The sequence below is a fragment of the Tursiops truncatus genome, chromosome 19 (assembly GCF_011762595.2).
Source record: "Tursiops truncatus isolate mTurTru1 chromosome 19, mTurTru1.mat.Y, whole genome shotgun sequence".
Taxonomy (NCBI): domain Eukaryota; kingdom Metazoa; phylum Chordata; class Mammalia; order Artiodactyla; family Delphinidae; genus Tursiops; species Tursiops truncatus.
Genome location: NC_047052.1, coordinates 51946095 through 51962817, shown reverse-complemented (window position 1 = coordinate 51962817; position 16723 = coordinate 51946095). Strand labels below are relative to the sequence as shown.

General features: G+C 49.5%; 1 protein-coding gene across 2 annotated transcripts in view; it reads right to left on the bottom strand.

Moving 5' to 3' along the window:
* The window catches only part of MYH14 (myosin heavy chain 14), an 89510-nt gene extending 83763 nt beyond the window's left edge, over positions 1-5747 (bottom strand). Inside the window, exons 1-3 of one of the 2 annotated variants that reach the window (XM_033845522.2) lie at positions 5590-5747; positions 5000-5053; positions 1630-2040 (exon numbers count right to left, since the gene is read on the bottom strand). In XM_033845522.2, coding sequence (XP_033701413.1) covers positions 1630-2037 — 408 coding nt within the window. In that variant the 5' untranslated portion in view covers positions 2038-2040; positions 5000-5053; positions 5590-5747. The remainder of the gene's footprint in view (positions 1-1629; positions 2041-4999; positions 5054-5589) is intronic. The other variant, XM_033845523.2, reaches the window with a different exon arrangement.
* Positions 5748-16723: the final 10976 nt, after the last annotated feature.

The window sequence follows — 16723 nt, the reverse complement described above, 5'->3', positions numbered from 1 at the left end:
AGAGGTCTCTTTCCCAGGACTCACAAAGGTTAGTGAGGAATCATAAGGGCCCAGTACAGCCTGGAGAAGCTGCCACCTCCATCCAGGGCCAGACAGCCCTCAGTTCAAATCCCACCCCTGCCACCAAAAGCTGAGGGTCCCTGAGCCAGCCACTGTCCCTCTCACAACCTCAGTCTCCTCCCCAAACAGGAATCAGATTTCATAAAAAATATTCTAATCTTGTGCTTATGACCCTTAATGGGGTGGATACTGGGGCCAGTTTATTTATCTTTATTTTTTGATACATCTCACCATTTATTGAAATATTCTTTTATTACTCTCATTAAAGTTTTGTGGTTTTTAAAAAAATATAAAACCAGCACTTTTCCTTTTAGGGTTTTAGCGAGGTATTCTGTAGTTTTTCTTGTGGGGTCAGTTGAAATGAGTAAGGTAGTGAGACCCCAGCACTCTAAGCCAGTGTTTGGAGCATGACTCTGGGGCCAGCTGCCTGGGTTCAAATCCTTCATGTCCATGTGACCTGGGACCCAAGTCACTTAACATTCCTGAAACGTCAGGTGATAAGAACAAGCTCCGCCCCAGAAGTGAGCTGATAACCCACAGGAAGCACTTAGAACAGCACTTGGCTCATCACAAGTGCTTGATAAATATTTGCTAGCCACCCATGATCATTATTTCTCATTATTACTGTCTGCATTCCTTGTCACTCTCTCTAATCCTGTTTGCCCTGTATAACGCTTTGGCTGTCCCTTAGAACCACCCTGGAAGCTTATTAACAGGACCAGTCACACCCTCAGAGAGCCTGATTTAAATGGGGTGAGGCGGGGCTTGAGTGGCGGTATTTAAAAAACATTCCTAACATGATTCTAACGTGAAGGCAGAGTTAAGAACTGCCGCCCTACTCCACCTGTTTGCTTTTAATGGGAGACAGTGAATGCTTAACAGAGACTCGACCATAGTCAACCTCACTATCATCAATCCCGTCTTAATCCTAAGAGGCATCATGGCAAAGTGGTGGGGCCTGGAGCCAGACTACCCACGTCTGCCAAGTCCAACTGGGTGACCTTGGTCAAGGCACTTGACCTTTCTGTGCCTCAGTTTCTTTATCTGTAAAATGGGGACAAAATGCTTTATAATTGTGCAAATGTACTGAAACAATATATTTTAGAGTACCTAGCACATGCTTAATAAATGTTAGTTTTTACTGTTATTAAATCTCTCTGGGCCTCGGTTTCCTTTTAGGTATAAAACACTCTACTATTTGTAAGATGAAAGGAAACAAACGCACAGAGCCAGGCATGCAGTTTTCCATACTCGGCGGCTCCCATTAATTATCACTACAGATCCATATCCCTTTCTCAAAAGCTTTGGATGTGTTATATTTGGGGATTCAGACTTTTTTTAACTTAAGGAAAATAATAAGGAGCATCTACCCTATAATATTACAGGACGCCCCCATGGGGTCTGAGGCACTCTTGATATGCAATAGTTTATCATTTGGCAAGTAAGTGCAGGCAGAGTCATTCGACATGGGATAAAGATCATAAACAGGCTCAGGTTGGTTCAGGTTGTGGTGCTGACACCCAGACCCGCACCCCGGGCAACGCCCTCCCGGGGAAGGAGGCCACTCACATAGATGAGGCCGGAGTAGTATCGCTCGCGGAGGTTGTGCAGCACGGAGGCCTCATTGAGGCAGGTCAGCTCAGCCATGTCCTCGGCCTTGCTGAACTTGGGTGGGTTCATGCGCTGGATCTGGTCCCGCGGCAGCCGCAGCCGCCGCCCACTCTCCGCCAGCTCCACCTCGGCTTCCTCTTCGCCCTCGTCCCGCAGGGCCGCCGCCTCGAAGCCGTGCAACTCCGAAGGCACCCACACCAGGCGCCGTGCCGTCCACTCCACCTGCGGGGACATGGCCGAGCCCCCGGGCACACTCCCCACGCCCGGCCCACGGGGCGCGAACAGGAACGGCTGGGCCGCCTCGGGCACTGGGCCAGGCCTGGGGGGTGCCTTCCGCCCGGGCACCGACACGGTCACTGCTGCCATGGTCTGCAGGGAGAGAGCAGAGGGCGAGGTTCAGGGAAGTGGGGGCTCCATCCCCACCCCAGATCCCCCAGGCAGTCGCCACTGCCTTTCTCCACCAGACCTCGATTTACACGTCTGCAAAATGGATCCACAGATCTTCCTTTACTCATTCCACCCATTCACCTCTCTATCCATTCATTCATTAAATAATTCTGTTTGTGTGTGTGTGGCCACACTACGTGGCTTGTTGGATCTTAATTCCCTGACGAAGGATTGAACCCTGGCCACAGCAATGAAAGCTCCAAGTCATAACCACTGGACCCCCAGGGAATCCCTGATTCAATAATTCTTTAATAACAACCTAAATGTTCATCAACAGATGAATGGACAAAGATGTGGTACATATATACAGTGGAATGCTCCTCAGCCATTAAAAAAAGAATGAAATAATGCCATGGGCAGCAACATGGATGGACCTAGAGATTATCATACTAAGTGAAGTAAGTCAGACAAAGACAAATATCATATGATATCACTTCTATGTGGAATCTAAAATATGACACAAACGAACTTATCTACGAAACTGAAACAGATTCGCAGACATAGAGAACAGATTTGTGGTTGCCAAGGGGTGGGGGATGAGGGAGGGAAGGATTGGGAGTTTGGGATTAGCAGATGCCAACTATTATATACAGAATGGATAAACCACAAGGTCCTACTGTATAGCACAGGGACACATATTCAATATCCTGTGATAAACCCTAATGGAAAAGAATATATATATGTATAACTGAGTCACTTTGCTGTACAGCAGAAATTAACACCACATTGTAAACCAACTATACTTCAATAAAATGGATTTTTAAGAATTAATTCTCTAAGAAGCCAAGCTGTGAGTCAGGCACTATTCAAGGCATCAGCCATATAGCCAAAGACCAGCCAGAAAAAGATCCCTGCCTTCCTAAGGTGTTTACATTCTAGCCCTGCTCTGGCTATTTCGGGAGCCATGGCCCTGTGTGGCTACTGGAAAGTTGAAATGGAGAATCCAAACTGAGGTGGGTTCTGAGCATAAGACACACACCCAGTTTCAAAGACAGTACGACAAAAAGCTCATTCGTGTTTTTTACATTGGACGACATATTGCACTGATAATATTTTGGATGTACTGGGTTAAATAAAATACATCATTAACATTCATGTCACTTGTTCCTTTTTACATTTTTATGTTGAAAGTGGCTAGAAATTTTTAAATTACACATTTGGCTTGCATTGTGTTTGTATGAGTTCGCACTGCTCTAATCCCAGGAGATGGATTCAAAGATAACTAAGTAAATTATATAGTATGTTAAATGATGATACATGCCAAGTAGAAAAATGAAGCAGGGAACAGGAGATGTTAGGGGTTGAGGGGAGCTGAAGTTTTAATTGGGGTGGCCAGGGAAAGCCTCTTTGATGTGGCATCAGAATAAAGATCTGAGGGAGATGAAGGAAGCAGGCCATGGGAACGTCAGGAGGAAAAGCATTCCAGGCTGGGAGAATAGCCCCGTGCAAAGGCCCTGGGGCAGGTGTGTGCCTGTATGTCTGTGGCATTGTGAGAGGCCAGTGTGGCTGGTGCCAGGTGATCCAGGCAGAGAGGGTGGTAGGTAAGGTAAGATTAGGGACCAAAGGGGTCAGGTTGTGTTGTGATGAGGACCTTGATCTCATAGATGTGAGCCCTAGGAGGGTGTCAATCTGATTTCTGTAACTCAGGTTCCCTGACCACCTCTGGTGTACCCCAGAACAGACCTGAATCTCATCCCTCGGTTAATGGCTTCCTTCCCTGTGACGTGACTTCCTTCTCTTTATAATGGGGAGACTGGCCCCATTCATTCACTTCTGCATTCACTCAACACTCCCTGAGGCTGTTCAAGTACCAGGCTCTGCCAAGAGTGAGTCTGGAGACCCAGAGGTGAGTCAGACAGGGCCCTGCTTGGAGGAGCTCCTGGTCTGGGGCTGATCTAGTCTCGGACAGTTCTAGGCTCAGACCGTCAGAACCCAAGATGAGCTGTGAGCTGATAGCGGAGGCACTGGGGGAGCCAGCCCGTGCTAGACCCCTCCCCGCCCTTAAAGGGGCTGCAGACCAGTAGTGAGCAGACCACGCCAATTCTACAGCAGTCTAAGCACAGGTCAGGAAAAAAGTCGGCCTCTATTCTCCCCTCAAACGGCCACATCACTGCCTGGCCACCGCCACCCCTGTCACAGGAACCCCCCAGTGTTCTGTCTCTCCCACCTCGGTGCCTCTGCCTCTGCCCTCCAGGCCCCCCCACCTCCGACATATCCCTGCAGAAGTCCCTCCAAACACCCAGCTCCTCTTGGGGCATCCCTAAATCTGGTCCCATCAGGCTCTTGTCTTCCCCTCACCCAGAAACTCAGCTCCAGGCCACATGTCCCTCTTCCCCCCAGACCCTCTCCTCACCACCAGCAGTCCCAGGGCCCCAGCCCACCCCGTGACGTTTGGCCCTGATGCTCTCATTTGGTCCTGATGCTCTCGGGCCTCAAACCCAAGGCCCCTGCACTCCAACAGCAGGCTTCTCCCACCGCTGGATACCATTTCTCCACTTCCCAGGCCCCAAGTTGCCCAGGCTCACCCCAGGCCTCCGGTGCGGCCCTGATCCATTCACAGCCAGCGGCCCTGATCCATTCATAGCCAAGGCCCATCCCTGGGACTTTACCCCCACCCTCACCCCACCCACTTCCTCTCCAGCCTGCGGCCTTTGACCAGGAAGGGTTTGGGAGTTTTTTGCAATCACCCAGCCCTATGCTTCCCCTCCCTAGAGCCAGGAATCTGGGCCCCCAGTCCCTCCTCCCTTGGAGTCCAGGCCCCCAGCCCCCTCCTCCTCCAGACTCAGGAGTCTGGGCCCCCAGCAGGCTACTCATCCAGGAGCCAGGAATCGGAACCTACAGCCCCCTCCTCCCTTGGGCCCATGAGTCCGAGCCCCCTCACCTTACTGCAGGCGGGCTAGAGCTGAAGACGCCTGGGACATCCAGATCCTGAGGGCTGATACAGCTCTGATGAGGTGGGCCTGCCCCTTTGGCAGCCCCACCCTCCTTAGCCTGCAGGAACACCTTTGCCAGGGCTCATTTCTGTCACCAGCGCAGGTGAAAGCACCTACCCTGGGAGGGGCAGAGACTGCCGGGCTGGAAAGGCAAAGGAGCCAGGGATCCGCCCCTGGGGCAGGGGCTGGGGCCCTTGGCACCTGGCCCTCTGACCTCAGTCTAGTGCTAGGATTCAGGGGTCTGCTCTGCCCCCAGACTCGGAAACCTGGGTCCCCAGACCCAGGAGTCCAGGTCCCCAGCCCCTTCCTCCTTCAAGACCCACAAATTCAGGCTCCCAGACACAGAGTCCTGGCACCAGTGCCTTCCTCCCTCCAGACCCAGGAGCCCAGACTCCCAGAGCAGTCCTTAATCAGACCTGGCATTCCTGACCCCCAGCCCCTCTCCTCAGATCTCGGAATCTCAGCACCCAGCCCCCATCTCCCTGAGACCCAAGTGCCCGTGTAGCTGTCCCCTCAACCCGCGGATCCTCGGGGCTACCTGGGGGGCGCCGGCTTGGTACAGGAAGCGGGAAGATGGGGAGGAGGCACGGGAACCCAAGTCCTCTTCCGAGCTCTCAGGTGCGGCTACCTCCGCGGTCCAGCGCGGGGCGGGGCCACGTCACGTCACCGGGAGGGAGCCCGGCTCTGATGTCACCCAGCACCTGCCCGGCTTGGGAAGGGGGCGGGTCCTGGAGTTGCAAGGCTCTAGACAGGGGGACGGCGGGAGGCGGGGATAAGCCTGTTGCCAGGTGGGCGGCAGCGGCGGCAGCAGCAGCGCCAGGGGCCCCTCCTTCTTCTGGCGAGCAAAGGTCAAGGACCCGCGTCAGAGGGGGCTGAGGACTCCGGGGGTTCAAATCCCGCTCAAGCTTCCTGGGCATCGGCTTTCCTCTCCGCGAATTGAGGCCAATGAAATGAATAAGCCGATGTGGGAGAAAGTGCCCAGCCCAGCGCTTAAACAAGTAATGCCTCACGACATCATTTAATCTCGCTGAACTTCAGGTTCCCCGACCCTGGAAATGGGACCACACAATCCACAGAAAGCACTAGGAGTAGCAAAGAAGACGACAAAATGTTCTTCTAGGCTCTGCAGCTTCAGTTCATTTCTCTCAGGGGTGAACTGAGGACTAAATAGTGGTAAGCGCACCTACTATGTGCCGGCTGTTTTCCTGCTTTTAGAACAGCTGTCCAAATTCATAGAATGATCTCGAAAAACAGTAAGATAGGGACAGTCAGAATCTCCACTTCTCTGATGGGGAAACTGAGGCATGGAGAGGTGAACGAAGTAAACTGCTCAAGGTCATACGGTCAGTAAAAGGGAGAAATGGGATTCAAGCCCAGACCATTTTCCGTCATTCTAAAGAGGGGATCTGAGAGCAACGTGTCCTCAAAGATGTCAATTTCCTCCTCCCAACTGGTAATTCCCTCAACCTGCTTCCCCATCTATTAGAGACTACAGCCTTCCTTGGGGGACTACTGTGGGATTAAAAAGGTAAAGGAACCCAGCACACAGTTGGTCTCTGAAGTGTTGTTCTCAACCCTGTCCCCCTGCAGTCACCGCCTCTGTCCAGCCTGTTTACCCTCCCTGTAAAATGGGTGCAATATAACCCATCTCGAGTTAATATAATTAAAGGTAATTATTTAGCTATAAAAATAAAAGCACCCAAGTACACCGTAGGGGCTCAAAGATGTCCTTCCCCACCCCTCTGTTCCGCCAGTCATGATGATCCCTGTCTCTGGTCCGCAATTTTTACACGTGAAAATAGAGACACTGTCATCTGGGAGTGGGGGATTGAAGGCAATGACTCAGGTATTAAAGCGTCCAAGGTCCCAAAGCGAGCCTCAGTTTCCCCTTCTGCGGAGTAGGCCTGGGGCTCCGGCGAGGACCCCGAGCCGGCCTCGCACATAGTAGGAGCTCGAGTTGGGGGAGTGTAGGCGCCCCGCCCCACCCCCCTCCCTTCGACCCCCGCTGCCGTCCGGCGGCTCGCCCGAGGTGACTGTCCGCGTCACCGCCCCTCCCCCGCAGCTCGCGCCGGCCTCCGGAGCCCCGACCGGAGCCCCGAAGCTCCAGCCTCCCCGGGCCCAGTCCCACTTCGCCGCCTCAGGCGGGCATTTGGCCCCGGGCACTCACCGGCTTCCAGGGCCGTCCAGAGGCTTCGGCCTTGGGAGAAAGAGAGGCGGGCCAGTCAGGAAAGCCCCGCCCACACAAGCGCAAAAGGGGCCAATAGGCGCCCGCTGCGACAAGCTATGGACCCGCCCACGAGGGACGCTCCCGCCAATCAAGAGGAGCGGCTGGCGGGCGGGGCCAATCAGAAGTTGCCGGAGTGTGCCAGCCGTGGGAAAAGAACGGCGCCGGAGCGTGGAGCTAGGCGGCGCGGTCATAGGCGGGAACCAAAGTCTGACAGGCAAGGGGTGAGACCAATGGCGAGACTCGGGGGGCGGCCAGGGGCGGGAAGCCCAAGGGACCCGGGTGAATGGGCCGCTTTGTGCACGAGGCATGAATGAGGGCCTTTGTAAGGGTCGGCGTGGGGGGGCGGCCGGAGGCCGGAATGCCTGGGTCCCCCGGGAGCCGGCGGGCATGAAGGAAGGGAGAGAGAATTCACTTTTGTCGAACGCCGACCGCGTACCACCAGGCACTCTCCCAGGCTCTCACCCACCCAGAGGTGTGGGCATTACTGTCAGTAATAATAATGATCATTTATTGAGTGCCCGATGTATGCCAGAAACTGTGCTAAGCGCTTTACCTGCATGATCTCATTTAATCCTTACAACTACCTCTTGGAATTGGTGCTGTTAAGAGCTTCATCTTCCAGGTGAGATAAACCGAAGCTTAGAAAGAAGGTGTTTAATTGCGGAAAGTCATGGAGCTGGCAAGTGGCAGAGCAAGGACTCAGATCCTGCCAAATCTGACGCTAGAACTTGCGCTCTTAACCACCAGGCTACACCCAGGCGTTAGTTAATGCTTCCCAAATTACAGATGGAAAAACTGAAGCTCAGGAGAGGTAGGCACCTGCCCAAGGTCACAGAGTGAAGGCTCCACTGAACCCCGAGGTGGTGTCCATGTCCGAAGCCAGCATGTCGCTGGAGAGCCCTGCACCACTGAGCTGTGTCCCCAGTTTACAGGTGTACATTGAGGCTCCAGGAGGAGTGAGCAGCTGGGCTGGCAGTGGGGGTGGCTGCTTGGGACTCAAGTCCCAGCCAGCCTGCCAACCTGGCTCTGCTGCTCAACAGCTGTGTGGGCTTGAGCCCGCTTTGCTGGCCTTTTGTGAGGGTCCATTTATTTCTGCATCTGTAAAATGGGGAGGATGGTCTCTCTGCCTCTACCTTCACCTCCCTCTCCCCCTCCCCCCACAGCCTATTGCCCATGGGATCCTGTCAGACTTTATTCAGACTGTGCCCCTCCTCTGCTCCAAACCTTTCATGGCTCCTTCTCAGAGTAAAAGCGAAAGTCCTCACTATGGCCCACAAAGCCCTGCATGATGTGGTCCCCAGGGGCCCTGTGTGATACTGTTTTCCCTTCATTCAGCTCCAGTGATACAGGCCTTCTGGCTGTTCCTCAATTCCTCAAACACTCCCCAGGCATGGTGCTGCCTCAGAGCCTTTGCACTGGCTGTTCCTTTCACCAGGAATCTTTCTTCCCCCAGGTTTTGCATGGCTGCCTCCCTCTCACGTCATCAGGTCAGATCCAATGTCACCTCCTTCAGGAGGTGTTTCCTAACCATTCTGTAGAAAACATTTCCCCTCATCACTCTCTCTCCCTTTGACTTTGCTTTGTTTTTTTTCCCTCATAGCACTAGTAGAGGTTTGTTTGGTTGTTTTTTTTTTTCTACTTGTTTACCTGTTTATCTTCTGTCTCCCCACTAGAACGTAAGCCCCACAAGGATGAGGATCTTTGTTTTGCTCCATGCTGGCTCCTCTGGGCCTGGCACACAGTAGGCGCTCAATAAGTGTTTGTTGAATCAATAGTAACAAGTCCTTGTATTGTGTGAATTAAATGAGTTAATACATGCAAAGAGCTTAGAGCAGTCCTGGCCTCGGGGAAAGACTAAATAAACAAATTATGATGATGATTACTGTTGATATTTATTGCTCTGCAAATGGCCTGCTGATAGCATGCAGGAGAGAAACAAGAGAGAGAAAGTCCAGAGCAAGGGAAAGATGCCAGAGAAAGGGAAAAATAGACAGGTAAGAGGTGGGAAATGAAGAGACAGAAGGAGAGAGCTGGAGTTGGGCTGAGAGCAGATACAAGTGAGAGCATCCAACTCCCAACACATTTGCTCAGCAATGGCAAAGGTGAGTCCTTGTAGGCAAGAAGCCTTGAGATTGCCATGGCCACTGCCCATTTCTTTGCAGACAGGGAAACTGAGTTCCAAGGAGGGGAGGACCGTTCCAAGGACATCCTCAGTGATAACGCAGCTCACGGGTATAAGCTTGACTGTGTGCTGGGAACATGACCATCATGTCAATGCCTCCTCATGCCAGTCCTATGAGTTGGCACTGTCATTACCTCACTTTACAGTCCCGCAATGTGCCCAGGGTCTCCCACCTGCTCCTGATGGCAGATCTGGGCTCAGACTGCAGTAGGTCAGATTCCTGAGTCTGTGCTGTTAACCAAGACAGAGAGGAGAGCACCTGTTACTCTGGCCCGAGTGTCCACCGTGGACGCCTCCTGCCGTGAGGCTAACAGGAGCTGCTGTTTATTGAGTGCCGACTGTGTGCTTGACATTGTGCCCTTCGTATGTATTTAACTCATTGGATTCTCTCAACAATCCTACGAGATTGATACTTTTATTATCTGCATTCGACTGATAGAAAACTGGGCTCAAATAGATGAAAATCTCATGTGCCCCAGGGAAGAGTGTGGCCTGGGACACAAGAGAAGTTCAAACAGGAAGGAAGCCTCGGGCATGCACATTCTAACCATTTCCTGCCTTGTGACTGGTGATGTCATCAACACCCTCTGGGATTAAATCTACCTGGCAACTAGTGATGTCATCATTCCCACCGAGGGTCTAAACTGGAGATCTATATGGGTAAGTGATGACATCACCAAAGGATAATATTGAGCTTCCTTTTGCTGAGGGTTTTCTACGAGCTGGATGCCTGTACTAAGCACATTAATAGTTGCTGATATTTACTGAGTGCCTACTGTGTGCCAGGCACAGTTCTAAGCTCTTTATATGTATTAAGTCCCATAATCCTCCCAATAACTCTAAATGGTAGGTACTAGTATCATACTCATTTTATAGGTGAGGACACTGAGGGAAAACGGCCCAAGACTGCACAGCTAGAAAGCATGAGAGCCTGGATTTGAACCCAAGCAGCCTGGCCCCAGAGCTTGCGTTGTGGATCCCTATGTGAACCCACCAGAATGTAGCTGAGACCCAGGAAACCAGGTCAGAAGGAGACACTCTGCTGCCTCAGAGCCCTCCATCTGGCCTCCATCCAAGTCTGCCAGAGAGGGTCCTCAGGATAAAACTTCAAACTCATTCCCTTGACGGTCAAGGCATCCCCACCATGCATGCACCTCTTCACCCCAGGCACTGGGATTGTCTCCACTAAATTGTGAGTCCTTGGCTATGAGGGACCAGGTCTGATTCCTCTCTGGGTCCCGAGGGTGCAGGATAAACTGCAGTAGAGAGGGAACTCGGAAAATGGGGATGGATAGAATACTGGGATAAATGTGTATAAGAAGAAAAGGAAATAGGAGTGTGGGAGCTTTTTCAGTTACCAGCGGGATTCCTTCCAGCTGAAACAGCCCCATTATTCGTAACTCATAACTACCTTGTTATGCAGAATCTTAGTAATGGGCAGCACAAGTGTGGGAAAAAAAAACAGCAGGGAGCTAAGTTTATGTACAGAAACGAAACGTTGGAGCTGAGACGGGAGGAGACAGGAGAGTCAGGGAGGGGGCTTCTCTATGGAAGAGGGTTAGGGGGATTTTTTAAGTGAGAAAAAAATGGGGGAGCAGTTTCCATGCCTGGCAGGGGTTAAGGAGCCCCAAGTCTTAATAGAGAAAAAGAAAGGGACAAAGAGTGTGTTAAGTTTCTCTGTGGGTCCTGACTGTATTCCTGCCTGGGCAATTCCTCTGTGGCAAAGATGTGATTGGTTCCAGTATTTTATTTTTGGTCCCTGGGCTGTTGTTTTCCTGCATGTGACTGGAACTGGCTTTGAGACAAGAGTAATCTGGCAGCCTTGTGTGGGTCACAGATGAGTGACAGGCTCAGTTATGCGACAACAAATATTTACTGAGTGCCTACCATGTGCCAGGTCTTGTTCCTGACCAGGGGTCTGCACACGTTTTCTGTAAAAGCCAAACAGTAAATATTTTCAGCTTTGAGAGCCAGATGGTCTCTGCAATAACTACTCTACTTGGTGGCAGAGAAGGAAAGCAACCATAGACAATATGTAAATGAATGGGTGTGGGTTTGTTTCAATAAAACTTTATTTATACAAACAGGAAGTGGGAGCATTTAGCCTGTGGGCTGTAGTTTGCAGACCCCTGTTCTGGAAGCCGAGGAGATGGAGTGAACAAAGATATAGTCTCAGCCCTCAGAGAATTCAGATATTAATCTACTCCTATATGGCAGGCAGAGGAAAGCTGTTCACATCTAAGTTAGATCTTGTCCCTCCTCTGCTCAGGGCCCACCCCTGGGTCCAGTCTCAAAGTTAAAGCAAAGTCCTCACCAGGTCCCACAGGCCCTATACCAACAGGCCCTCTTTGTCCCCTCTCTATCCACAGCTCCCACCCTCTCCCCCTTGATTACTTTGCTCCAGCCATGCTGGCCTCCTCAATGCTTCTCAAACACACAGGGCTCAGCCCTGCCTCAGGACTTTTGCACGTGCCATTCTCTCTCTACTAGAATGCACTTCCCTTAGAAAACCACTTGGCTCCCTCATCTCCTTCCAGTCTTTACTCAAATACCACCTCCTCCATGAGGACTTCTCTGAGCAACCTCTCCTTTGGACCCCTGATACCCCTCACCTGTTCTACATTTTCTTTGACCACAGCACTAAGCATTCTCCAACCTGCCAGTAATTTACTTATTACACTTATTGTTTATTGTCTGAAGCCCCCGACTAGAATGTCAGCTCTGTGTGGGTGGGGACTTTTGTCCGTCTTGTCCCCTGCTGTGTTCCCAGTGCCTACAACAGAGCCTGGCACTCTGTAGATCCTCAACAAATACTTTCTGGGTGGTGGACACAGACACCAAACAAGTGAACACATAATTACAGAGCACAGTGACAAGTCAGAGCAAGGGCTACAAAGAAATAACAATGGAAGGTAAGAGAGGGAAGGGGTGGGGTATGTTCTTTCAGAAAGGGGGTCAGGAAAGGCTCCCTGTGGAGGTGACATTTGGAGTGGAAAGATCACATGACCGTGGGTACTGATGAATAAACACATGAATGGATGGATGTGTAACTGGTGGAATAAATGAATGAATGAGGGCATAGATGTTTGAATGGATGGATTAATAAATGAATGCATGGAGGTATACACAATGAATAAATAAGTGGGCAGATGGATGGAAGAATCAATTCATGCATAAATGGTGGAACAGCTGGACAGATGGACGGAAGGACTGATGATGGATGGATGGATGGGCTCTGATCACACTGGATTGGAATGATGTCTGCAGGTACCTTTATAGACCAGCATCCTCCATCTCATTTCCCTAGCCAGATGTACCCCTGGTAATATTTTGGTGTGTATTCACAAAAAGTTTACTATGTAATTTTATGAGTTTCCTGACCCACAGAAACTATGAAATGATAAATATGTGTTATTTTAAGTCACTAAATTTTTTGTTATGCAGCAATATAAAACTGTCTTGGGTATTAGGCTCAGAGAGGTGAAGCAACTTGCCCCAGATCAAGGGGCAATTCCTGCTCTGTCATCCAGCGCCTGGCGTCCTTCCAGTATAGCCTCTTCCCCAGGTGAGGGCACTCAGCTGTCTATCTCCCCCGCTGGGCTGGAACTCCTCAAGGACAGGGACCAGGGTCGGTTCCCCTCGGGTTCCTCGGAGCCCGACACAGCGGCCGGTGTCCCTCGGGCCTCCAGAACCATCTGCTAACCTGAACGAAATGCAGGCTGAGGGGGCAGATAAGGCAGGTGTATCATTAATGAATATATAGCAGGCTGTATATGATAATAGCCTGGTGACAGGGTGGAAACTATATATGCCAAGGGTCCCCATCTGGTTTCAACTTGCCTCCTGCCTCCTCGTCTCCCCCTCCCCTGCATTCCAGCCTCCTGGGGTCACACCTGTCCCAGGACCCACCTCTGAGCCCCAGCCTGAGCCCATGCAAGGACCTCTCCTTGGAATGTCCTTCTTTTCCTTTCTTCCATTCCCACTGTGACAGGTGATTCAGGCAATGCCCACACCTCACCCACGTGAGCTCACCTTTGCACACCAGACAAGCCTTCCTTTGTCGTGGATCCCTTCAGCATCTGATAAAACCTACGGACTCTTTCTCAGAATAATTAAGTTGCGTTTATGAGGTATAATTTATAGACAAATGTATAATCATATCATAGATATATGTATAGTTTTCCTAGGTAAAATTCATTCTTTCTAGTGTACAGTCTGTGAAGTTTTGACAAATGCTGACAGTGGTGTAACCACCGCCGCGATCAAAATACAGGGCAGATGCATCACCCCTGAAATTCCCTTGCCCCTTTTGTAGTTTCTGTTGCCCAGTTCTACAGGCAGCGCTACATTTGATCATATGTCCTAAAAATTTCTCTGTGTCAGTCCATTCATGTCTTTCTCATTCAAGAAAAAAAAAGGCAGCACAGAATTCCGTAACACAAACGCATCGCGGCTTATTGTACACAACCCCCAGTTGATGGGGTTGATGGACACTTACATTGATAGAACCCCTTAGATTGTCTCCAGCGTTTTGCTATTATAAATAAGGAAATGGGGGAATGGTGAATGTTCTCATATATGTCTCCTTATGAATACAGAGCAATTGTTTCTCCCTAGTGGATACTAGTACTAGTACTGGTAGATCGTAGGGCACGTGCATTGTTCCCTAATTTTTATTATGAAACATTTCAAGCACATAGAAACATTGAAAACAAGTATGCAATGAACACACAGTTAGATCCCACAGTTGTACCATTTTACCGTATGTGCTTTATTACAAATGTATCCCTTTTTCCTTCGCTCTATCTCGGTGGTTCTGAACCAGGAGCAAATTTGCTCCTGGGGGGACATCTGGCATTGTCCGGAAGTCTTTTTTTTTTATTGTCGCAACCTGTGTGTGTGGGAGAGAATCTTATTAGCATCCTGCAACCCACAGGACGGTCCCCCACAACGAAGCGTTCTCTGGCCCCAAATGTTAATAACGCTGAAGTTGAGAAGCATGGCAGTCTGCCCATTCGCTAAAATAATTTGCAGACATCAGTCCAGTTCATCCTACACACTTCATCCACACATTATCAGCTAGTTTGTTATTTCTTCAATGGTTCTTTCTTTGAGGTAAAATGTATATACAGCAAAATACACAAGTCCTAAAGATACGTTTCGATACGTTTTGACAAATATATACCCAACTATGAAAATATAGAGAACATTTTCATGCCCCGGAAAGTTACCACATGCTCCTTCCCTGTCAATCCCTGACTCCACCCCGCTCCTCACCCGACCCCAGGCAACTACTGCTCTGATTTTTATCACCCTAGATTAAGTTTTATCTGTTCTAGACCTTTTCATAAACAGAAGCCTACAGTTGGTAATATTTTGTGTCTGGTTTCCTTCACTCCTCAAAGTGGTTTTGATATTCACCCATGTTGCTGTATGAATTCGTAGTCTCTTCCTTTTTATCACTGTGTGGCATCCCATTGCATGGACGTACACATCTGTTGATCCCGTCTCCTGCTATTGGACACATATTTCCAGTTTGGGGTTATTATGAATAAAGCTGCTATCAATACAGCTGCATAGCACAGGGAGATCAGCTCGGTGCTTTGTGACCACCTAGAGGGGTGGGATAGGGAGGGTGGGAGGGAGACGCAAGAGGGAGGAGATATGAGGATATAGGTATATGTATAGCTGATTCGCTTTGTTCTAAAGCAGAAACTAACACACCATTGTAAAGCAACTATACGCCAATAAAGATGTTTAAAAAAAGATACCCGTAAAAAAATAAATAAAATTATTATAGAATTTACCCCCCAAAAATATTCTTTTACCAGTCTTTTCTGTGGGTACATGTTTTTATTTCTCTAGCGTGGAATTTCTTAGTCACAGAGTGGATGTGGGTTTAATGTCTAAGAAAATGCCACATCTTTTCCTGAGGTGGGTGTATTAGCTTCCTATTGCTGCTGTGACAAATTGCCACAATCTTAGCAGCTTAAAACAGCACAAGTTATATAGTTCTGGAGGTCAGGCGTCTGAAATGGGTCTTACAGGTCTAAAATCAAGGTGTCAGCGGAAATGTGTCTCTTCTGGAGGCTCTAATCCATCCCTTAGACTGAGTTTTAGGATCATACCGCCCAGTATGGCGGCCCACTAGTCACATGAGTCTGTTTAAGTTTAAATGAATTAAAATGAAATAAGATTGAAAATTCAGTTCCTTAGTGTCGCCAGCCATAGTGCAAATGCTCAATAGACACACGAGGCTTGTGGCTACCATGTCAGCAGCACAGATCTGGAACTTTAATTTCCAACCCTTCTCAAGGCTGCCTTCATTCCTTGGCTCCTGGCCTCATCACTCCAACCTCTGCTTCCACCTTCCTCTCTGACCCTGACGCTCCTGCCTCGCTCTTACTAAGACCCTTGTGATGACATTCAGGACCCTCCTGGATAATCCGAGATAATCTCCCCAACTCAAGATCCTGAATTTACACATCTGCCAAGTCCCTTTTGCCACGTAAAGTAATGTTCACAGGTCCTGGGGATCAGGATGTGGACATCTTTGGGGGATATGACTCTGCCTGCTGTTTACATTTCCACCATCAGTGAATGAGCATTCTGGTTGCTCCACCTCCTCACCAACATTTAACACTGTCAGTTATTTTAATATCAACCATCATGGCAGATGGGCTGTGTCTCATTACAGTTTCAATTTGCACTTCCCTGATGACGAATGATGTTGGCCATTTCTCCATGAGCTTATTGGCCATCTGTATTTTCTCCTTCATGAAGTGTCTGTTCAGATCTTTTGGCCATATTTGAATTGGGTTTTTTTGTCTTTTTCTTTCTGAGTTCCAGTAGGGATGTGTGCCTTTTTTATTTGACTGATTCAATTCACACTCCTGTCATCCACATAGAAAGTTCCCAGCTTGTCCCTCTTTTTTATTCTTCTATCTCTCTTATCTCCCCTCCACTGCCACCTCAGAAGTCCTTGAGGCTTTCTGTGTCTTTGAGGAAAGTAGGGTATTTCTTTACACCTCCTGGGGAGTAGGTTTAGTTTTAGGACCACTTTGCCCAACATGGTCGCCACTCGTCACATAAGTCTGTTTAAGTTTAAATGAATTAAAATTAAATAAGTTTGAAAATTCAGTTCCTCAGTCCTGCTAGCCATATTTCAAATGCTCAACAGCCACATGAGGCTGGTTGCTACCATGTTGGCAGCACAGACATGCAACATTTCCCTTTCGTGGAAAGTTCTAGAAGTATCTACAG